The following is a 25,588-nucleotide window of genomic DNA, read 5'->3' as shown; positions in this document are numbered from 1 at the left end:
CTTATTAAAAACCAGTGCATTTCCACTGCACTGTACACCTGAAGCTGAAGCTGATAATACTGAATGTCAACTATAATTTAATATATATATAGACAGATAGATAGATATAGATATAGATATCCCATGTTTCCCCGGAAACAAGACCGGATCTTATATTAATTTTTGCTCCATTAGGGCTTATTTTCAGGGGATGTCTTATTTTTTCATGTACAACAAAACTACGTTTATTCAAATACAGTCATGTCATCTTCTTCTGGAACATCGTCATAACATACTAAATGCGTCCGTCTGGCTGAGATCTTAACTGGGGCTTATTTTCAGGGTAGGTCTTATTTTCTGGCAATCACGGTAGACACAGGATGTGGAGTACAGCATAGGGAATAGAGTCAATGGAACTGTAACAGCTATATTCGATGTCAGAGGGGTAGTAGATTGCGAGAGGGGGGTTATCACTTTGTGAGGGGTGTAAATATCTAACTATTACAACTGTTTTTGTACACCTGAAACTAAACAGACAAACAAAACAAAACAAACAAACAAAAACTGCATTTCTTTTTTTTTTTTTTTTTTCAAAAACTGCATTTCAAAGTCAAAGAGTTATTAATTTAAATGACCTGAGGTGGACGGGTGGCTCAGTTGGTTAGAGCATGAGCGCTCTGAGCAATGGGGCTGCCAGTTCGATTCCAACATGGGCTGCAACTAGAATGAAGTCAATGAGCTGCCACTGAGCTCCTGGGTGGCCAGATGGCTCAGTTGGTTGGAGCGCAGGCTCTCAACCACCTGGATCTGAGCTTCACCCTCCACAACTAAGATTGAAAGGACAACTTGACTTGGAAATGTCCCGGAAGTACACGTGTTCCCCAATAAAGTCCTGTTCCCCTGCCCCAATAGAAATCTTAAACAAAAAAAATGACCTTTTTGGATTTGATGCATAACCTTCTTATATCTATTACTTTGATCATATATCACATATTAGTATAAGTAAAAAAATCCCATTAAATTATCTTAAAGGTGTTTTTTTTAATAGAATAACATCACATTAAACATGTCATTCTTCTTTTTTTTCAAAAAGTGTTTAATTTGAAATAGTTACATGGTTTATTTTACGTATGTAACATAGTCACTGATTATATTGGAAAACATTCCAAAAGAAGTTCATGATCTTTAAGTTCATAGTGCCACCTGATAGTTATCAATTTAGTAGCCCCATTAAAAAAATTCTCACCTTTTCTCATTATTTATCTTCATGTTATATTCCTTTGCTTTCAAGTTTCCACAGATATTACTTACCACTTCTGTGTGTAATTCAAAGTAAAAATTACATTTTAATTTTTGGAGTAATTGATTGTAGATATATTATGTCGCTTTGACTTCTAAATTCATTTATTCGTAAATCTTATTCTGCTCTTTTTGTAGTTACCAGAGTCTTCCCCACCAAACTTGATTTATCTTTAATCTTTTTTTTTCTTAGGCATAGGTAAATCACTAGGTCATTTTGCAGGGATGTTCATCCTGGGATATATTTCAATCATTCGCTTTCATTTTCTCTATGTGATAATTTACACAGTTTCATCCTTCTGTAATAAATTCCTCCAATGGATCAGAAATAACTTTTTCTCAGCAATTGCATTTTTATCATTGCAACTGTAGACATATGCACTTTATCACTTTCAAGATCCAAGTTTGTCAATGCAGTGCAGAACGTCTATTTATGTAGAATTGCAATGAAAAGAATTTATATCTCTATGTTGTATACTCTCTGAAGGGGATATAAACTGTTAGATCATGCTATAGTCATTACATAACAGAAACATCTATAATCTTATTTGCCACAAAATATGGTTTGTTATGTGTCAGACTGTTGAATGTAAGCTAAAAGAATTGACTTACTCAAAAATCTTTAAGATGAAAGCAATAACAAACACCTTATGATGTGTTATCTCCTATAAAGTTTTTTTTTTCCCACAAAGGTTCAAATGTATTTTCTGATGTACCTATATCCCATGTTTTCAAGAGGTAAATACAGAGTTATATCAATAGCATTAAACATTATTCCTCTGGCTCTCACCCCTAATACTTGTAGGACCTCTTGGCCCTTTCCCAGTTTCTACTTCTGTAGTGTCTCCCATCTATTTCCGGGAGTCTCTTGAGGATGGGTTTTTATTTACTCCATAATACTTATTGGGTCTAGTTTAAGAATATCTGCTAACTCTTTTATCAGTCAGCATAAGCTAGGTTATGCTGTGATAAGAAAACAACCCCCAAATCTCTGAGTCTTAACAAAAGTTAATTTCCTTCTAAAGTTACATGTCCAATGTGAGTTGGCTTGGGGTGGGGGGTGTCTCTGCTTAGTACAGGCACTCAGGGACCCAGGCTAACTGAGATTCTATCTCAACATTTACTTCCACTGTTGTAACAGGGGAAGAGAACATGACTGTAAGAAGCCTATGAGGCAATCTGGAATGAGAGCTCTGCCTCTTGCAGATGACAGTGGATTAGTCCTATCACCATCCTCTTTGGGAAATTGACTACATACTGAGAGTTAAGCGGTTAGTACCTACAGTTAGACAGTTATATCATGTGCAAAGCTAAAAGACACACAGAAAGAGCTAGAAAATGTGGAAGAGTGAAGCAGTTTTCAAATTCGAGTTCACAAATTTCTGCTGTTGAGCGAGCGACAAAGAAGTTAACTAGTTAACTAGTTACCAAGATTTTGATGGATTCTTCCAACTACCAAACCACATTCTAGTCTCAGAAGTATACACTAGCCTCTGTGGGGTCTTGCTGTTTCCAGTTCCTTGAGTACTGGCCATGTAGGCCAGATGCTTTTGTTTCTTATGTAATCTGATTCCCTGGCCTCCTACTTCCACATCAGTGGTTGAGAGTTCAAAAGAAGTTCCATTAGCAGCAGCAGTCCAGGATTCCTATAATTGCCTTATTATTTAATGCTAGAATGAAGATTTTCCTGTAAAGTCTCTCTTCTGCTCTTCCCTTATCTCCAGATTTTCAAGTCTCTAAAGTATGACTTACCTGTGTTCCCAAACCAGTCTATGTGCCTTCATTTTATTGGTTTCATCTTATTGACAGTGAATAGTAACTGCTAATGATGCCCATTGTGAGACTGGGAATGGATATACCAAGGTAGCCATATCTCAATACCTCCAAAGCTGTGAATCCTCAAGGTGGTGAAATGGCACTGAGCTTCTACAAAAGAGGGTAGAATGCCTCTTTTCTCAACTGCGCTTCACTCCATCACATGGGCTCCAGTGAAAGAATGCTTGCACTTCAAGTCACACAAAATTCCTTAAGAACACAACTCCTTTTACCTCCTTTGCGAATCACTCCCCTCTCCTTGTTAGAATCAAGCTCAGTCCAAGTAACTGGATGGTGAACAGTTAATCCTTACTCCTCTAAGCACCATGTTTTTCTTTCCTCTCTGGCTCCCATGCAGAACCTCTCTGCCATATTCTACTCTCAACATAATTTCTTTCTCCTATCTGTCAGTCAAGAGGGAATAAAAAGCAATCATGCATATCAATTTAGATATCAAAATAGATGCCTAGATGCCCAAAGAGTTCATTTGCCAGTGTCCTATAGACAGATCTGATTGACTTCCAGGTAGCAGAAGAGGACATGATTTGGCTTCTTAGCCTCCTACAATGTAATTTCCTTAGTTTATTTTAGAAAAGAATTCAAGTTTCATTTATGGTTGTTTTCTGTCATTTCTATAGGTCATTTTGAATGAGCATGATGCCATTTACTTATGTTTTCTTGGTTTTATCTCCAAGCTGCTTTTTTCATAGCCTTGCTGATTATTCTATTACTAGAATCTGTATCAGAATTAATATTGAAGGTTCCAAGGAAATTTCAAAGTCAAGTCTGCATACATATAGTGCTCTTACAGATTATAAGTAAACATTAGAGTTTTGACTATAACCTTAACAGTAACCTTAAAAGTTAGTAAATTAAATGTCTTTTAAACACTCAAAGGCTCAAGGCTTAATAGGTATAACGATGTTATTTTTATGGTAGGATGAAGAAATGAACTTAATACTGCCTCAATAATGTTTTAAAGCTTAAGGTGATTTAGTATAGTTGAATTGATTCTAATAAAGTGAATTTATCTATTTCAGCATTCGTTTACAGCCAGAAAACTGTTCTCAGGGGAAAATTGTTAGGCTATAGTCTTCCTTGAGAAACAAATAGTTGAGAAAAAGGAAGCCACTCTTTAAATGAAAATAACGATAAGAAAGCTAGTAGCCAATTGATTAAAATATCATGGGTCCAGCTGGGCTATGCATAGTCGAGCTTCCGAGGGGTGCCCCCACCACCAGAACCGGGAAGCTTTGAGATCAACTGTGGGCAGATGTCAGTCTTCACCTCTTCTCAGCTTGCTTCCTACATCTTTTATTCTGTCAGACTCTGATTTTCTTTTTACTCATTCCAATGTTGCTGCCCTGTTGTTCTGGGTTCCCTGACCATCCCCAGCCACTCCACTGCTGTTGGTACTTTACCTTTCAGTCACAGTCCATCTTTTCCTCCGCAAATCCAGAATAATCCCACAGACACCCACTTATACCTTTGCTGTGGAATAAGATCTTTCTCTTATAAACTGATTCCATAGGCAGCCAGGTGGTGCAGATTGTTAAGTTCAGATCCACTTGCCTTTATGTGAAAAATGCTGGACTGAAGGGAGCCATTGAAGGGCGCTGTCTGAAAGATAGAAGAAGTCCATATCTCTCCAGATGTGGTCATTTTTAGTCCTTGACATGTGATTCTACCCTTCATAGTACATCCTGGGCTATTTCAGAACACCCAGCTTGTCTCAGGAGATACGGTTGCAGCTTGACAACTACACGACTCGAGACCATTGGTCAGCAAACATTTTTTGTATGAGTCCAATAATAAATGGTTTCATCTTGGACAGCTCTAGGGTCTCTGCTGCAACTGCTCTGCTGTTGTCGTTTGGAAGCAACCCTATACAATATGTAAACAAATGAATGTGGCTGTGTTCCAATAAAACTTTATTTACAAGAACGTACAAGAGGTCAGATTTGGTCCTGGGTACTTAATTTGCAGGCCCCTGCTCTAGACTGTTCATTTTCTCATGGAGATACTCTGCACTCACTGGTTAAGGAAGGGTAAGAATGGGCACTGTCTCACACACAGTCGGGAGCCCCCTGTGAGATAAATTATAATGGAATGTTTTGTGGTCAAGCCCTGTGAGAGACACAAAAGCCTCATTCGGGGGGAGAGTGATAACTAGGCAATTCAGAAAATTCCTGTTACTGTTGAGATCCTGTTAGCCCAGTTGGTTTCAACTCTGGCTGCATGAAAGTCACTTGGGGAGCTTTAAAAAATGCTGATGCCCAGACCATACAGGAAACCAATTAAGTCAGACTCTTTGGGAGTAGGAACAGGCCTTAATTTTAAACTCCTCCTCCCCCAGGTGATTACAATATGGGAACTGCTGTGTTGGCTGTTACATCAGCCAGTAGTGAGCATAGTTATGCCTCTTCACCAAAGGCTTGACCTAGAATGGTGCCCATTCTATGACTTTTTAATGGGATTGGGCAGTACCCATCTGGAATAAATTTATAAGGAATTTCTGGGGTAACCTCCAATATCAACTCTCTGGAACAGTTAGTCCTCCTAGGTCCCAGTAGAACTATTAGTATCAGATCTAGGAAAACTACTGCAGCTGAGAGATCTTGGTCCATGTTCTGCAGCTCTTCCTTAGCCAGCAATCTACTAATGTATGGATTAGGGTATGGTGGACTGAAGAGGTTTGGGTACCCATGGTATGATACTGTGACTTATAAGAAATATATATTTGGTCATTCAGATGACCAAATATATGTTTTTCATATATATTTGATCTTCATCCCTAATGCCTGGCTCACTGCTCCCAAAAACCCTTGGAATTTCTTGCATATTGTGAGTAATAAAGGTGTTTTTTGTTATAGTAATAAGGTGACTTTTGGAAAGCAACCAAGGATGGGGATGGTTCTGGTTGGAGGGTTGGGACTTTCAGACCCACACTCTGACCTCTAGGGAAGGGAGAAAGGCTGGAGGTGGAGTTCAATCACCAATCGCCAATGATTTAATCAACCATGCCTGTGTAATGAAGCCTCCATAAAAACCCAAAAGGGTGGGGCAGAAGAACTTCCGGTTTGGTGAATGCTGGGAGAATGGTGTGCTCAGAGAGGGCCTGGAAGCTCCAAGTCCTTCCGACATACCCAGCCCTATGCATCTCTATCGTGTGGCTCTTCCTGAATTATATTCTTTTGTAATAAACCAGTGATATAGTAAGTAAAATGTTTCTCTGAGTTTTGTGAGTTGCTTTAGCAAATTAATCAAACCCAAGGAGGGGGTTGTTGGGAACCTGTAATTTATAGCCAGTTAGTCAGAAGCACAGGTTACCACGGCTAGCAACTGAAGGTGCGGGGGAAGTCTTGTAGGATTGAACCATTTACTTGTGGAATCTGACGCTATCTCAGGGTAGATAGTGTCAGCATTGAGTTGAATCGTAGTACTTTCAGCTGGTGACCCAAGAATTGCTTGATGGTGTGGGACTCCCATCCCCCTGAACACACAATTGAAATTGGGTCCAGAAACTTAATTCATGTGGCATCCTTGGTTTTGGTGGACTTTGCTTGAGGTGGAGGAAGTGGTAGTGAAGGAAGAGATTCATAATACAGGCAACCCCTGTTTAACAAGGTTGTTAAGTTCCTAAAAAATGCTGTTATGCGAATCTGTGTTATACGAAACAAAGAACTGGTGCAAAAAAGGGGGTTAGGTTCCAAAGATTAAAAAAACATACTATTATATTTTTATAATTAAAAGAAATATTTTTATTAAAGCAATTTTCACCAAAAGTATAACGTATTAATATGTATTAAATAATGTTTTCTTCATCATCACTACTAGGAACCATTAAGCGAGGGCGTTTTCTTTTTGACAAGGTATGTTCTGCCTCTGAACTTAATACTCCATGAACAAAATGGATTTAAAATTCTAATACATTTTAAAATTCTGCAGTCAAATCTGTTATGACATCCACACTCGGATGAAAAATTTTGAATGAGATATCTTTTGCTCTTAAAAGGTTTTGTTACATTCCGTGTTTGGGGATTTCCTTAATTTCAAATGAGATATCTTTTGCTCTTAAAAGCTTTTATTACGCTCCATGTTGTTTGGGGATTTCTTTAATTCTCAACCCATGTTAGAGTGAAACTGTGTTCTAGGCTGCTGTGTTGTACGAGGGATTTTCCCAATTCTCGAACTATTTTAGAGCGAAACCGTGTTACAGAAGTGCTGTATTATATGGGGGTTACCTGTATACAAGTCTGAAATTATGGTGTGGTATTACATCACATGAAGGAGTTTACATTTACAATCACCTGAACCAGTGCTTCTCAACCTGAGCTGTACAAGGCATCACTTGAGGAACTTACAAACTTCAGGTCAAAGCTAAGGCCGATTAAATCAGAATTTCTAGAGTAGGAACTCATCAACAGTATTTTTAAAAAGGCTCCAGGTGATTCTATTGTACAACCACTGGATGAGGACCTTGCTGCCACCAAAGTGTTGTCTAAGAACTGACAGTCTTGGGTTCATTTGGAAACTCCTAAAAAAATGCAGACCCTTAGATGCCACCCCAGACCAACTGAATCAAAATCTATGATGTAATAATATTCCAGGTGATTTGTATCACATTAATGTTTGAGAAGCATAGGTGTAGGAGACTATACATTTCAACTTTTAATTTCCAACCTTGGGTAGTCAGAGTTGAAAACCACTGCCCTTTACCTGATGGTTCCTTAGTGGTGAAGTCACCAGGAATTTCCCAACTGATACTCATATTGTGTGCTGCAATTGGGTCCTTGAAGGGGCTGCCCATGGTTAACCATCCTGTTGGGTGGGACCTGTGCATTTCTTCTGAAGAGGTTCTGCCTCTCCCACACCCTAACTTAGGCCTAGCCACCCCGACTTCCTTTCCTTCCCTCTTCAAGCCTGTGGAGTCTTACATCAAGTAATTCTTGTCTTCCCAGAAATGGCTTTGGGCTACCAGGAAGCATGACATGAGAAAAGAACAGATTTTCAAGAGCTAGCTTTTTAAGGATGTTTGGAACTAGGACACAGTTTGTTACAAACTAGACATAATTTTTAACTCTGGGAAAGTAACTTAACCTTTTTATAGTAGAATTTGGAGATACACAATATCATAGTACTGAATGCTCTACATAGTAAGGCTTAAAAAATGTGGTTTGTAGTTTTCAGATATGTGTATTCTCTTAGGAAATGATTTGCATTCTCAACCCTGATTTGCAAGACATTGTATTTCTTCAATTTAGACACATTTTCCCACATTCTCCACCTTACATTTTTTAACATTTCTGAAATTAGGATCCATCTTACGATGGATATAAACATTTCATATAGTTGTCCTTTTTGATTCTTTTGATTCACAAATTTACCTACAGTACAGTTTAGCTCCTTTATCTTCCATAAATAATCTGATCTTCCTCATAAGCTCCCAGCCCCTGGAAACTGGGATACATGCCTTTTATTTCAGCCAATAAGATTGGTAACTGGTGTGATTCAGCAGTGTAAAGACTCCCTTTTGGTAACTACTCAGTTTCTTTAGATAAAATGACTAGAAACGTGTGGTTGGAGTGGGGATGTTGCTTATATTCTCCTGGAATGCCTTAGACTCACCGGGGCCTTCAGACCCCAACCTTTCAGCTACATCCTCCATCAGGTGCCTGGCATTTTCTGTTCACCTCACAGCTTCTGCTGTAGGATCACCTTGCTCTTCACCATGGTGGGCTTAGGGCAGGCCCACCAGTCTTCAACACAGTCAGATTGGCTATTAGGATATCTAGGATGGTCTGGGTCTTATCTAGTCTTCGTTCCCACGTGGCTTGGGAAAGAGTGGCTTGGGAAAGTGAAGCTGGCATTCTCTATCTCATTACCCTGTGATGCCAAGATTTCACTGTGCCCACCCAAAGATTGCGTAAGGAAGCTCATGAGCAGTTTTTTCCAGAGTCCCAAAGATAAGTGAAACCAAAGTCCCTTTGCTTCCAGTGTCTTCTCTCAATCATGGTAACACAGATCCTTAATCTGGGTGAAGCTCAGCAAGGAGAAATAAGCACATGTACCTTACATGTATCTTTCTTACCTGTCAGCAGCTTCTTCCAATAGTCAGTTGGGATAGGTGAGGAGAGCTTCCTTACTTCTTTTTCCTGTCTGACCAGATTTTTTTTTTTTTTTTATCAAACTGTATGATCCAGTCTATCAGATATAATTTTCACTAAATGGGAACTAAAAGAATCTAGAAAACAATCTGCTCTTTTTTTCTAATGGCTTTCATAACTACTTTTGCTCAAGAAAGCCAGTTTTGAAACTCAAAGATGATCAATGGTATCTTTGAGTTCCAAAGCTGGCCCTCTCCTTTCCTGGCCTCATGGCTCAGCCTTGGATATAGAAGGTTCAATATTGACTAAATATTGTAAACACTTGCATTCTGAAAGGTGGTTAAATTGATGGTATATGTTATAGTTGATGGTGTTTTAGAATTAGGGCACTGTGGTAACATCCTGATATTTTGAAGGAGGGACTTCAGGACATCAAAGGGCAAGCACTAGCCCAGAGGATTCAAGATGGTGACTGATGTATAATTTTCACCAATAAGTGAGGCAAAAATGTCTTTGTGGACTTAGACAAATTCCTGACAAATGAGGGGGATACAACCTAATCAATTTTAAACTGAGCATCGATATTTAATCCCTGATGGGCTGTTCTCAAAGCATGTTTGTGTTGCTCTAAGGTCATGAAAATAGAGCCCTACAAATCTAATCACTATCTCCTGTTGTCTTTCTTGCTTAACATCTGTCTTATTCATACATAATGAGCAGGTGATTATGTGTATTTTCCCTGGACATCTTTAATAAGAAGGAGTTTTGTGTTAGAAGACAAAAGGAAAAAAATCTAATGGTTAAGAGTAGATGGGAAGTGGAAATCTGGCAACAGATAGTGGGGGTAAATGGCAGATAAAACTTTACAAGTTTTTGTTGACAAGACATGTTGGCATACTTTATTCAATTTTATAGTTGGTAGGGTTGTAAATGGTTATTAAACAAAGTTGGAACATGGAATTAGTGGTCATCACCATATCCCACCATCAATCACTGCTAGATGTGGAATGCTGGGTTGGATGGACCAAGGGACCAGGTGACCAGGTAAGGTCAGCCCATTATTTTAGGGCCAGCTTTGGCCTCATTGGATTTTTCACTTCTTATTTTGTTTCTTTCAAGTAGTCAATGGTTATTGATGGAAAAGAATTGTCCTTTGGCTTTTTCTTGCTCAGCACTTCTTTGAATCAGTACTCTACTATAAACTATTGGTTATTGATTCACCAGAATGATGAATGCTTGATTTAGGTATAAATAGCAGCATGATTATAATTTTTCTTTGGTTTTTTAATTCAGTATCTTGATAATTTTTCACCACATTTTTGGGAAAATTTGTAGAGAAGTAGTCTGTAGGACTAACATTGCATTGTTTACTGAAGACTGAATTTGTGTCTGAGTTATTGCTCTGTGTAAAACGAACATCTTTCTAAATAATAATTACATTTGAAATAGCAAAAGCCACATATCCTAGGACGAATAGGTTCATGGTCAGGTTTCCTGAGAAATACTACCTCTAAGTGTTGGGGTGCCCAAAGCTCAGTTCTGTAACTTCTCTAGCTGTATATTGTTTTTAGGAGCTCTCATACAGTCTCATGATATCGATAAAATAAATACTATTCTCAGATATCTTTGAAACTGTAATAAGACCAGCAAAACCATTGGTATGTGAATAATTATAATGAAAATGTAAGCTATAAGAAACTTATCTTCAGAATTTACCTCTCTCAACTCTATAATTGTATACTAGTCTCCAATTTAGCAACTCTAATATGCAAACTTAACATGTCTAAGGCTCACCTCTTGATTGCCCTTCCTCCTCATATCTCCTTAAATAAATATTGCCTTCATACACCCAGCTGCTCAGACCAGATGCGACAGAGACTTTTGACCTCCTATTTCTTTTATAACTTAACCAGTCTATCAGCAAACCCTATTGACTTACTTTAGAATACCTGAATTCTGCCACTTTCTAAAAGCTGTATAAAATGTAAAACTTTATTTTATCTTTCCTATAATAACATTTCCTATAAATTCCAGAACACATTAGCTGTTTTAGACAAGTTTTTGGGAGTCTGAGGGGTGAAGAGGAAAACAGGAAATTTTTCATGCACACATACTCTCATACATATACAACTGTGCCCTGGTTTAAATTCCATTAGAGCATATACATGAATGCCCTTTTCCCCCACATATTTTATTATTTTTTATTAAAAATTATTAAAAATATAATTTTTATTTTATTATATTTTATTATTTTTTATTAAAAATATAGCTAACATATAATGTTATATTAGTTTCAGGGGCATACCATAGTTATTCAGCATTTATATACTTAAAGAAGAAGTGATCACCATAAGTCCAGAAACTGTCTGATACTGTATTATGGTATTATAGTATTAATGACTATATTTCCTATGCTGTACATTACGTCCCCATGACTTATTTGTTTTATACCTGGAAATTTGAACCTCTATTCCCCTTCACCTTTTCCCCCTCTTTAAAATTTTTCAATTACAGTCGACGTTCTCTATTATTTTATATTAATTTCATGTATTCAACATAGTGGTTACACATTTATGTAATTTAAGAAATGATCCTCCTGGCTAGTCTAGTACTCACCTGGAGCGATACATAGTTATTACTATATTATTAACTATATTCTCTCTGCTGTACTTTGCATCCCCATGACTATGATGTTAATTACCAGTTTGTACTTTTTATTTTTCACTTTTTTTCCCCCCCCAAGTCAAGTTGTTGTCCTTTCAATCTTAGTTGTGGAGGGTGCCGTTCAGCTTCAAGTTGTTGTCCTTTCAGTCTTAGTTGTGGAGGCGCAGCTCAGCTCCAGGTCCAGTTGCTGTTGCTAGTTGCAGGGGGCGCAGCCCACCATCCCTTGTGGGACTTGAGGAATCGAACTGGAAACCTTGTGGTTGAGAGGAGGCGCTCCAATTAACTGAGCCATCTGGAAAGCAGCTCAGCTCAAGGTGCCATGTTCAATCTTAGTTGCAGGGGCCAGAGCCCACCATCCTTTGTGGGACTCGAGGAGTTGAACTGGCAACCTTGTGGTTGAGAGCCCACTGGCCCATGTGGGAATCAAAACTGCAGCCTTTGGAGTTAGGAACATGGAGTTCCAACTGCCTGAGCCACCAGGCAGGCCCCCAGTTTGTACTTCTTAACCCCTTCACCTTTTCCACACTGTCCCCAACCCCCTCCCATTTATCACCCCAACAAATGTAGTATCTGTCTGACACCATCCACAGCTATTACAATATTATTGACTACATTCCTTATGCTATATCCTCCATCCCCATAACTACTTGGTAACAACCAATTTATATTTTTTAATCCCTTCCCCTTTTTTCACCCACACCCCCAAACCTCCTCTCATCTGGCAACCTTCAACTGTATCTATGACTTTGTTTCTGTTTTGTTTGTTAATTTTGTTCTTAGACTCCACATATAAGTGAAATCACACTGTATATCTCTTTCTCTGTCTGATATACTCCACTCAGCACAACACCCTCCAAGTCCATCCATGCTGCTACAGATGGCAAGAACCCATTCTCTTCCATGGCTGAACAATAGTACATTGTATATATGTACCACCTCCTCTTTATCCATTCTTCCATCAATGGACACCCAGGCTGCCTCCACATGTTGGCATTGTAAACAACGCTCAATGAACATATAGATGCACATGTCCCTTTGGAGTAGCATTTCGGGTTTTTTTGGATAAATACCCAGAAGTGGGATTATTGGTTCTAGTTTATCAAGAGCTAGATGCAGAGTTCAAAACAATGGTTATAAGGATGCTCAAGGAACTTAGTGAGAACTTCAACAGAAAGATAGCAAGCATAAAAAAGGACATAGACTCCATAAGAGAGAATCAATCAGAAGTGAAGAACAACAATAACTGAAATGAAGAATGCATAGAGGGAATCACCAGCAGACTAGATGAAACAGTGGCTTCCAATCACAAGAATAGAACTGAGAGTGTTAGTGGTGATTTACAAGGCTGCATGGTTTGTGCCTAGACGCCAGCCTGACCTCATCTCCTCACTCTGCAGTAGGTGTACTGGCCTTTCTGGTCCTTTTGGAGCACACCCATCAAGCTCCAGTGTGAGAGACTGTACTTGCTGTTCAACTTGTTTGGAATATTTTCCCTACGTGTTCAAATGTCCTATTCCTCTGCTTCTTTGGGGTTTGTGTTATCCAATCAGAGATGCCTTCCTGGACACCAAATCTGAAGTAGCCCTTCCCTGTCAGTCATCTATTCCCTTACCCTTCTTTACTCTCCTCATAGTGCATATTAATACCTGCTATTGTGTTATATAACTACTTATGTATGCGTTTATTCTTTGTCTCCCCTCAGTAGAATGAGGCTTACTGCCATATCCTCCCGGCACAGTGCAAGTGCTCCATCTATATTTGTTGAATAAATGAATGGTGAAGTCCAATATTAGTTTTTCGTTTCTGGGTGGTTAAGTAGCTACATAAAAACTGGAAAAAACTAATATTTGACATTAGTTTCAGCGTGTGGCCTTTTCCTAGTTGTGTTTGCCTTCATTTTTTTTCTGTGAATAAGTGTACTTCTGGATTGGAACATTTAGCTACAGCTGTTTGTGTTTGTCATGTAAATCTCTTTGCTTTGTTATGCCATCTGCGTGGCCCAGAGGGATGGTAGAATTGGGGAGGGATCTACTTGTACTTCATTATTGTCCCTCAATAGCTCCAAAGTAACAGCTCATATTAGCCGTAGTTGTTAATCTAATAAATACACAAAACCCTAAATTATATTAAAAAAAATGATGGTTGTTTTATACTTTTTGTGTCATTTGTGGTGAGGATTGTTACAGGCTGAATTATGTCCCCGCCGGCCATTTATGTGTTGGAGCCCTAGCCCTCAGTATCTCAGAATGTGACTGCATTTGAAAGTAGGAACTTTAAAGAGGTAATTGAGTTAAAATGGATTCATTAGGGTGGCCCTAATCCAAAATAACTGGTGTTCTTATAAGAGGAGATTAAGACATAGAGACATCAGGGATGTGTGCACACCGTGAAAAGACTATGTCAGAAACAGAAGGTGACTACCTGCAAGCTAGTGAACGAGCCCTCAGGTCCTGCTGACACCTTGATCTTGGACTTCTAGCCTCCAGAACTATGAGAAAATGAATTTCTGTGGGTTAAGCCACCTACTCGTTGGCATTTTACAGCAGCCCTAATACATGGATTAAAAAATGAAAATCAGCAATAAAAATTGTGTGCCTGCTCTTTTAATTTATAGTTTGAAAATGAACTATGTAACTAACAAGACTGAATATAAATATATACTTGATTCTAGATCACTTTGAACTGATCAGGCCATAAGCTATGTGAATGGAGACTTGTTTATTCAGAATGTATAAAAATTTGCTTTTCCATCATCTGGACATGGGAAGTGACAGGATCTCTCGCATTAAGGACTTCCTTTTCATGAAAACTACCATGTACTATTACTAAACTTTACTAAAACTTTAGTAAAGTTTCAATTTTGGCCTACCTACTGGCTCTCTTTATAACTGTGTACATATTACTCAACATTGTGGCTCTTTGTTTAAGTTTTCTAAAATCTAGAGTTTCATTTATCTTTTAAGTCAACCACTATTATTTATAGTATGCTAGCTCTGGGTTTTTTATATTTTTGTTATTTATAGTATACTAGCTCAGGATGAGTCAAGCCCTTGACCATATGGATAAAGCTGGGGAAGCAGTATGTTAACAGCTAATTAAGAAACAGTAAAGAGTGGTGTGAGAGGTACATATAAGGGCTTTGAAGGGCAGAAGATGATCCAGGTCAAGGTTGTCAAACATTTCCTGTTGTGGGCCTAACAAGTTGTTTGTAGTCAAACTTTATGAATGGAATATGAGAGTGAAAATTTAGTCAGAAGTGAGACAAGAAATTGCCTCCTAAATCGTGCTTTAGACTTTATCTTGTAGGCAGCTATTGGACTGGTTTAAGCTGGTACGAGTGTGTCAGGTTAGCATTGTAGAGAGATGGCTCTAATGGGAGTGTGGGATGGGTGTGGAAACATGATGGGGGCATATGCTTTTCATAACAGTAGAGTGGCGATGGGGCTGAGATGGAGGCTTCAGGAGGCCGCCTCCTGATTCTGTGTCATGGAGCATGGCTTGGAGGGAATGTAGGCTAGGGCAGTAATTCAGAGAGCAGCCATTAGAAGCCATGGCTGTGGGCTGGGGAGGAGGTGACAGAAACTAAGGCTTTAAAAGAGGCAATATAAGGAACCTGGAGATGGTGGGAGAGAGGGAGTAACTCAGAGGACCTTTGGGTTCCTGCCTCAGGTTAGAGGTTTCAGTCCCTGAGCCAAGAAATACAGATGAAGGAGAGGCAGTTTGGTGGACAGATGATGGCTTCCACTTTGGGCATGCTGTGTGAAGTGTCTCTTGCCCTTTGAATTAAATATTAACTCTTTCCTTGGATTTTAACACTTCATATTTAAGCTGAAGCCTACGTCTGAGTCTCATTTCTAATCCAAATTCCTCATTTTTACCTCATATTTTACCAAACTTGACGAGCTGTTACTCTCAGACAAAAATAATATCCCTCTGCCCCTTTGCACATGGATGCTTTTCACCTGGCTCGCCTTCCCCTCTGTCATGGCAGAAAACTATCTGTCATTAAAGGCTGTTCTTGGAATCCCTTCTTAAACATTGTGAATGTTTGCAATCTCTTTAGGACTTTCTTTGCACTTAGAAGTGTAAGCAGTTATCATTTTGCCTTTTATATGCACCTAGTTGTATCTCTCTTCCCATACTGGAGCTTACTCATCTTTATTTTCTAAATGTTTATACATTATTGTTTTTGAACATATGTGTTCGATAAATGCTTATTGGCCTGAGATGAACTAAAAGATTGTAGTTGGTTTGGGGGGAGTGTTGAATGTTAATCGAGGAGTATGGGTTCCCACCACTTCAATCTTCTCAGTACTTTTGTTAATAAAGTAAAGGTTGTTTATGGTAGGAAATAAGGAACAGTTGAAATTATCAGTGACTTGAAGTGACCCGCCCTCCCACCCCGGGAACCCCCACTTCCCATGCAAGACGAGGTAATACCTTTTACTTTAAAGGAATCACTGGTTTTACTTATCTATAGACAATTTTATTTTTCTACCTTTTTTATTTCTTTCAGAACTTTGTTTGAAATTTTAGCTAATTAACATGGCTTAAATGTCTTATATTTTATTTCACACATTAAAATTAACTCAAGGAAGCAAAAGGAGCCCTGAAGGCTCCTGTGAGCTACTGGAGGAAGGTTAAAATTCAAAGTGTTATAGCTAATAAATAAGAAAAGAGATGGCTGTTAACATGGCCTTTTTATACTAGAGTGATAGTAGAATTTAAAAAAGAATTAGTTAGAATGAGAAAGAACATGGCTATAAATGTTATCCAAGTTGGCATTAGAGAAGACTTTGAGCAAAACTAGCTTTAGTCTGAGGTATGAAAGCAGTTGTTGCCCTGATGCGATGACAACCTCACACCATATTCTGCAGTGCTCCTGGTGTGTACTAGTGTTGCTCTACATAATGACAAGTGATGGCTTGGTTCACTGAGTCGTTTTCAGTATCTTTGGAGCATCTAGAGAAGCATACCTGAGTTAGGAAAGATTAGAAAATCCCTTGTTTTGGTACTCTAAATTTTAACATATAATTATTATATACCATTACACGTGGTTTTATGGAATTTTCAACATGCAGAATTAATAAAGTAGGGAATTTCTGCTTTTCATGTAATTTGAAATCTCTAGGACCATTTCAGTGATAAACTCACTCCCTTATCTATGATGAAGATGTGTGTCTGTGGCCTCGCACAGATTTATAGACTGAGGAAAAGTGAGTAAACCCAAGTTCTTTAAGTGCTGCAAGCCTAGTGTTGAAGATTTTCCATATGAGAGGGACCCCCTAACATCTGAGAAAGAGGGAAGGGGCAGGGTTGCGCACCGATGACAAAAAGAAAGTTTAGCAAGACATGCATGGGCTTAGACCCTACATTAGAATCACTTTGCTGTAAATTCCAACTGAAGTTTTTGTGTTCCTTATAAAAATGTAGCTGATTTTGTACTGCAAAGGAAACAGGAATTATTTTACAGAATAACTTGAAAGCTGATTGTACTGGTAGCTGGCATTCCTTCAAATAACGTGCACCCCGAACCCTTGGAGAGATCATCTTTTGTCTTGGCAGTCACTGTTGGGAGTCATTAGATCCTGTAGGTGGGCTCAGGTTAAAAAAAAAACCACACAATGGAATTTATAGATGACGTAATACAGAATTGTACACCTTAAATCTATGTAATTTTACTCACAATTGTCACAATAAACTTTAATTAAAAAATAAAAAAAAAACACAAATGAGTTTAGCCTCTGTTCCCACCCCACAGGATTACCAAGCCATATGTACTTTTTGAGATAAAATGAATCTTTGAAAACATCAATTGACTTTTGTTTAATCAATAATAGATAACCATATTGGAGCATTTTAATAGAAGACATAGGCATAAAAGATTTATAAAAGTGAATAATTTGCAAGTTGGAATTACATCTTTTTATTTTATGAAAGCACAGTGTTGTTATACAATGTTCTTTTCACATTTCTTCTTTGGCATTTATTATAAGGAATAAGGCATTTCTGGAATGTTAATTTTAATTTCAAAGCTCAGGCTATTCTATGGAAAGCATTTGGCACATGGAGGATCTGAACAATAATAGAGGAATGTTCAGTGGGAAGCCTCATGAACTGTGGCACTTAAAATACATTCTGAAGGAACATTGTAGACAATGATACTTATTCTTCATTTTAAACAAAGGTTTTAAACTAGGTGCTATAATTTGTCTTAATCTGGACAAATATCTTTTAACTCTTAATATATAAATTGATAATAGTGAGATGTTTGCTTTTTGGAATATGTGAAAACCTATGTAACAAATCAGACTTATTACCATCTTCATATAATGCGCGATAAAGATATGTGGCCCTATTTGGCTGCTTGTAAACCATGCAGAATGTGCTTCGTTAACTGCCTTCATCACATTCAGCACAGGGGACCCCAAGAGCAAGATAAGGTTAGATTCAGAGAAAACACCTTTGAAAAGGACCCCATAATGGATTTTGTATATCCATGTGGGGAATGAACTAGAAAATACACATTAAGTGCCAACCAATATTTGGGTCATGTTATGCATTTTACAAGTCATTTTACATTATTTAACCTTCACGTAGTCATATAGAATGATTGTTCTCATTTTCCAAGAAAGGAAACAAAGGCTTGCTGCAAGGCATTCTACACTGGGTTGTAAACATGGGAATAAAACAAATTAGAATAAGACAGAGGGCATGTTGGACAGGAAGAGGGAGATGAAAGGGCAGACAAACAAGCCAAATCTTCAGAGGCTGCAGAGCAGGAAGGGTTATGTCTGTCTGTCTGTCTTTTCTCAGTGCAGTGGTACATAATTGTTATAAGCCTTGGTTATTTGATGATGTGCAAGAGTCTAGCTTTTAATAGGAATTTCATCTTTTATATTAAATACTGGGTACAAGTTTATTTTTTTCTTCAGCTATGATGGTGATCTTCAAGCTTTGCATATGGAAATGTTAACCAAATTTTCTTACTGGGACCTAATGTTTAAGAATTGGATATTTTTTTCAATGTAATGTGGTATGAGGTTTTGATTCCAAAGACAGATATTTAATTTCTATCTCCAAATAATGCTCTTGTTGTGAGTTTATTCTTATTTTAAATGTATTTATAAAAGTAATATATGTTAGTTGTTACCATATTCAGGCAATTAAAAACATAGACATTAAAAAGTCCCTTTTTAACTACTCCATTAAGCCATTTATCTAATATTTATTAAAAACTTTGTGCATTGTTTTGGATGCTGGAGAACACAACACATTTTCTGCTTTCATGGAGTTTTCATTTTAGTATTGGAAGCATGCAATAAACATATAAAGAAATAAGAAATGTCAATAAAGAAATAAGAAACCCCTTGAGAGGGGCTTGGAGTGGGACCTGTTTGTTTGCGAGGACTTTTGAGGTAGGGGAGCCTGTGGGAGACAGGTAAGAGAGGTTACAAAGGGCCAGAAACGTAGGCTATAGTAAATATTTGGGTTTTGTACCACTGAGGTAACCACTGCTTTATGTGTTTCAGAGTAGTCCCTCCTACCCCAATATTAGTAATCTCTATTCATAGGCTAAATAGACTAATATTTACTGACTTAATTTATAATTATTTTTCCTTCCTTCTTAATGGAGATTGCTGGCTACAAAGTGGTTTAATTTTATTTTATAATTATTTGATATTTTTGATGTATAATTTTCTTTTTTTCTCAATTTTGATAAGAAGTTTCTTTTAAATTAAACCAACACACACACATACATGCACAGACTGTCTTCTAAAGCACTGTTTCAACAGTAAAACTTGATGACATTAAACTTCTAGGGCCGTCCCTCCCTCCCTTCCTCCCTTCCTCCCTTCCTCCCTTTAGTTGGGAACTGTGTGGTGGCGATAATACTGCTCTTGGTACCTCGACTTGACTTTTGGGGGATGTACCAATCGTACTGGGAATAAATTATGTTACTGTGATACACTTCAATTTGTTCTGGGCTATGATATCCTAGGACCATATTCTCACAATTTGTCTAATAAGAGACTTAACTTGTATTTTTTCCAATTTTAGGTTACTACACTTGTAAATTGTCCCCAGACTCCTTCCAACAGGAAAAAAGGATGTTCAAAAAGAGCCAGAGTCCTTCTAGCTTCAGTGGAGGAAGCGACTTGGAATTTCTTAGACAAGGGAGAGAAGATCGCCCAGGAAGCCACAGTTTTAAAGGAAGAGCTTACTGCTACACTTGAAGAAGTTCGCAAAGAAAGTGAGTACTCTCATCCTGGTCAGGAGCTAGTTGCAGATAGTGACTGAAGGAGGTTAGGGAGTGTTTTGTTTTTGTTGACTTGAGTTTATTAGTGTTTTGTAGAGATCTGAGGAGCTAGCTGTAGGAGGCAGAATGGCTCATAAAACAGCTCCAAGGCTCAGAGACCCACCCCTAGTTCTTCCCTTTGGTTGTTTAGTCCCTCCAGGCAACTTCTTCCCTCACCGTGTCATAGTTTATCCATAATAAACAGAGAAGTGTACCTTTTTTGGTCATAGAATATGAGAAATGACTAATGAAACGGAAGACGTGTTTTCCCATACATAAATACATTATGAAGTTCCTTGTAAACAGTTGGAGATAGAAGTTTGTGACTACCTCAGAAGTACGTTTTATGTTTTTCGTTTTTTCTGGAGGTTTAGAGTTCTTAAACTTAAAAAAAATGCTTTGTATAAACTGCATAACGCACGTTTTTCCTATGTTAATATTACATAATAAAATTGTATATTTCACCTTCTGATAGCTTTACTTATGGTAGTACAATAGTTTTCTAAGGAATGTCTCATTTGCAGGTTATTTTTAAAAAGCTGCTCAATATTCTTTGGTCAATGGAATGATTTTTCTACATCGGCTTGCTTCACAAAGCTATTTTGAGAGGATAATGCAACTTAAACTTTCTTGTTCTGCTTTGTAAAAGAGACCTGGGTTATTTAGACATTTCCCTCCTCCCATCCCAACATAACTTTAAGAAAATCATGAAATCTTTGCTAATTAAATAATTAAAACGAATATACTAGCCACAATACACGTTAGGTCTAATACAAGGGAGTTATTTATTTTGTTATATACTTTACATGTGATTTGCGTTTTGTAGGGATTCTTTGGACAATATATAGACAACGTAACACCCAAGATAATTTGAAATGAATTCATCATTCCTTCCTGCTGCCTCAGAACCACTCTTTGTCCTGTCTTCTCTGCCCTCCTACTTCATCCACTTAGTCAACATGTCAGTTTAGACTCTTCGTTCTTATTCCATTCTCTCTTCCAGTTAGTCTCTTAAATTCAACAAGTTCTATCCCCTTTTATTTCTCAGATCTGTTCTCTCTTCTCCATTCCTAATGTCGCCTCCTGAATTCAGGATGACTACAGTAGCCTTGCCCCATACCAAAGCAAATACATCTTTTAAAAATTAAAATGTACTCATTTTATTTCCCTGCTTAAAATCCATTTTAGCAGCTTTTGGAAGATTAGAGGGACTATCTTTCTGGATAAATTTCAAACTTTTAAATCCAGCTCCCACAGATTTCATAATTCAGCTTCTACTATTCTCTCCCTTCTTGATTCTGTCCCCTCTCAAACTTTCCTCCAAACAATAACTCTCAGTATCTTGAATGGTCCATGTTGCTTTACATCTTTTCCAGGAAGTGTTTACTGAACTCCTCGATACTGATTTAGATGTCCCTCTTCTGTGTCACAACAGACTCTGAGAATCTCTATTTCATAGGACTTACCACTCCATACACCAAACATTGATTTATTTGTTCAGTAAATCTAGACTCTTAATTCTTTGAGGATGGTGGCAAGTGCCAGTGCTTTTTTTTTTTTTTTATTAGCAATGCCTGACATATAACAGATACCTGATAAATGTTATAAGTAAAAAAGTAAAAGATTGATACATAATTTTGTCATATTTATTTATTTTTAAAAACTCAGCCATTTTAATGTTCTTTATAATAGAATAAATAGTTTTCTTGACTGCAGACATGTAAGTTGTTTGGTAGTACTCAGAAACATCACAGTAAAGGTGATTTTCCTGATTGGTGTGTAGTCTTTAATAAATATAAGGAGTTACTTCTATCAAGCTGCTGTCAAACCAGTAAGACTGAATTTATGCAACCATCATTTTCAGCATTGTTGGTAACCTGGGCATATTTTCCCCAAATAACCTTGCCTCCTTGTGTCACAAGGTCCAAGTCACGAACATTTACCTCAATGACCCTATCTTTGGTAATAACACCCAAAGTTGTTTAAAGTGGGGATGAGGGATTCTTCTTTACGCCAAGTACTGGCAGGCAAAGGTGGCTTTCAGTTGAGGATGTGTCACACGGGCCTTCTTGAAACATAGCCCATTGGCCTAATGAATCTTTCATATTTAGGTGGTTTTCAAGAAAAGCCATCTCCAACAGAGCAGACTTTAGTAACCATCCTCTTCCATGCTTTCTTCTTTCTCTTTCTTGTTTGAATAACATTTTTTTTTAAATTAAAGTTTATTGGGGTGATAATTGTTGGTAACGTTACATAGATTTCAGGTGTACAATTCTGTATTACATCATCTATAAATCCCATTGTGTGTTCAGAGTCAGTTCTCCTTCCATCACCATACATTTGATCCCCTTTACCCTCATCTACCACCTCCCTCCTCCCTTACCCTCTGGTAACCACTAAACTGTTGTCTATGTCTATGAGTTTTTGTTTCTCATTTGTTTGTCTTGTTCTTTTGTTGTTTTTGGTTCATATACCACATATCAGTGAAATCATATGGTTCTCTGCTTTTTCTGTCTGACTTATTTCACTTAGCATTATATTCTCAAGATCCATCCATGTTGTCACAAATGGTCCTATTTCATCTTTTCTTACTGCCGAATAGTATTCCACTGTGTATATATACCACAATTTCTTTATCCATTCATCTGTCGAAGGACATTTTAGTTGTTTCCATGTCTTGGCCACCGTAAACAAAGCTGCAGTGAACATTGGAGAACACGTGTCTTTATGGATGTTTTCAGATTTTTTGGGTAGATACCCAGGAGAGGGATTACTGGGTCATATGGTAATTCTATTTGTAATTTTTTGAGGAACGTCCACACTGCCTTCCATAACAGCTGCACCAGTCTGCATTCCCACCAACAGTGTATGAGGGTTCCTTTTTCTCAACAGCCTCTCCAACGCTTGTTACTATTTGTCTTGTTGATGAAAGCCATTCTGACTGGGGTGAGATGATATCTCATTGTGGTTTTCATTTGCATTTCTCTGATGATTAGTGATGTTGAGCATTTTTTCATATGTCTATTTGCCATTTGTATGTCCTCTTTGGAGAAATGTCTCTTCAGGTCCTCTGTCCATTTTTCAATTGGGTTGTTTGTTTTTTTGTTGTTGAGTTTCATGAGTTCCTTGTATATTTTGCATATTAGCCCCTTATCAGAGGCACTGTTTGCGAAAATCTTCTCCCATTCAATTGGTTGTCTCATTATTTTGTCAATAGTTTCTTTTGCTTTTCAGTTTCATATAATCCCATTGGTTTATTTTAGCTTTTACATTCTTAGAATGAAAAAATAATTGCAATAACTGTCATGAAGTGGTACTTTAAAAAAGTCAGTCAACATTTTTAGTTCAATGAAAGGAAACTATTTTAAAGAAAAGTTTTCAAAGAGAAGACTGTTTAAATTCTAGGATTATGTACTATGTCCCTCACTGTGTTCTATTACAATGTATGAAATACATATATATATATATATATATATGCATATATATGAAACATATGAAATATATGTGAATATATATGATTCTCTCTCTCTCTCTCTCTCTCTATATATATATATATATACACATATATATATAAATATTTCATATGGTGTATACACAACAAACACATTTGGTTAAAGATCACCAAGTGCTCTATACTGTGATTCTTTTGACAAACTGCCAAATTGAGCCACTGCCTCTTGAGTGTGGGAGAAAAGCAGTGAAATTGCAATTTGTTCTGGAATTTGGGGAATGGCCAATGCTTATCCTATGGATAGCTGAGATAGCTATAGTGAGAGCACCATCCCAGAAACTTGGAAGGAATTTTACCTCAGTGGTGGAGCTGAAGTATCAGGGGAACGAATTCTGATCCAAGTAACTCTGTATGATACTAGAAATGTATTTTAAATAGTTTCCTGGTTTGGGTTTTTTTTTTTTTTTTTTTTTTAAGGGCTTTGTTCAGGGGCATAATGTGAAGGCTAATGAGCAAATAATAAGTTTAAAGTATTTGGAAAAATGGAAAAAAATGTGAAGTAGAGGATATTACATATGTATGTTTATTGACTTATTTTCAAGAAGAATTTTGAGATTAAGAAAATTTCTTCTAGTAAAGACAGTGTAATTTATATAGGTTACTGTAGGATTCTGTATTGTTCTGCTTTGCTGCCTTTAGTTAGAAACTTGAAGTGATATAATATGGGTATTTGCTTACCTGGAGAACTTGCCTGTGGAAGGTAGGATCTGGAAAGCATTAGAGGAGGGTGGTGAAAGGAAAGGTGATATGTGGGTGGAACTGTAGAGATACAGAAAGGTGGTCCACGTGGTGATTATTATGGTCACTCAGGGTCTTATAGCTTCCCACTTAACATCGATACAATGACAAAAGTATTAGATCTAGCATTTTATTTAAATAGTTTTAGAATAGTCACATAAGAATGACCTAGGAATTAGGTAAAAATTGTCTGGATTACATGTCTTTCCTACAGCATATGTACTATCTTCGTACCCTCCATTCCCCTACAATCTATAGACATTGCTTCTCTGTCACACAATTGGTTATATTTAAGGTTTTTAAATGGTTTATTGAGGATAACATATATACAGAAAAATGCATACACTGTTGTGAACAACTCAATACATTTTCACATAGTGAACCTACTAATGTAACCTCCACCCAGATCAAGAAATAGAACATTACTAATCCCTAGAAGTACCATTTGTACCTCCTACCAGTTACTATCCCTCACTTCAGAGGTAATTGTTATCCTGATTATGACATAGTTTTAAAATGTTTTGCCTTTTTTTGAACTTTATGTAAGTGGGATCAGATAGTATGTTATCTCTTGAGTCTGGTTCTTTTGCTCACTGTTATGTTTGTGAGATCTCACCATTTAGTACTGCAGTCTTTTAATTGATGAATAGATCATAATTTCTCAGTTCTACTGTTGCTGGACATTTGAGTTGTTTCCAGTTTTCGACTTTAATGAACATTGCTGCTCTGTACATATTTGTGCATTACTTTTGGTGCATGAATGTAGACATTCCCATTGAGTTTACACCTAGGAGTGAAATTGCTGGGTCATAAGGTACAGACTCAGCTTTAAAAGATATTACCAAATAGTTTTACCAAAGAGGATTTTCTAATTGACACTCTTATCAATAATGTACAAAAATTCCAGTTGCTCTACATTCTTACTAAGTTGGTTTTAGCAAGTGTCAGTATTTTAAATTCAAGTGTATGTAGTGCTATCGCTTTGTAGTTTTAATTTGTATTTTTCTGATAACGTTTTATATGTTCTAGATATGAGTCCTTTGTTAGTTGTAGATAAAAAAAATGTATCCTCCCTTTCATTATATTAAGCACCTTTGATAGAAGTAATTTTGGTAAATTCCAGTTAATCATTTTATCTCTTTATTGATAGAGATTTTTCTGTTAAAAAATTTTTGC

The 25,588-nt window shown here is 37.3% G+C and overlaps 1 protein-coding gene across 4 annotated transcripts in view; it reads left to right on the top strand.

Annotated features, from left to right (window-relative positions):
• The window catches only part of CTNNA3 (catenin alpha 3), a 1,458,437-nt gene that overhangs the window by 43,774 nt on the left and 1,389,075 nt on the right, over nt 1-25,588 (top strand). For all 4 annotated transcript variants that reach the window (XM_081075326.1, XM_081075327.1, XM_081075328.1 and 1 more), the window contains exon 3: nt 19,926-20,118. In XM_081075326.1, the coding sequence (XP_080931452.1) occupies nt 19,926-20,118 (193 nt within the window). The remainder of the gene's footprint in view (nt 1-19,925; nt 20,119-25,588) is intronic.

Source organism: Rhinolophus hipposideros, assembly GCF_964194185.1.
Source record: "Rhinolophus hipposideros genome assembly, chromosome: 15".
NCBI lineage: Eukaryota > Metazoa > Chordata > Mammalia > Chiroptera > Rhinolophidae > Rhinolophus > Rhinolophus hipposideros.
The sequence above is the reverse complement of the archived record's forward strand: the minus strand, read 5'-3'. Positions and strand labels throughout refer to the sequence as shown.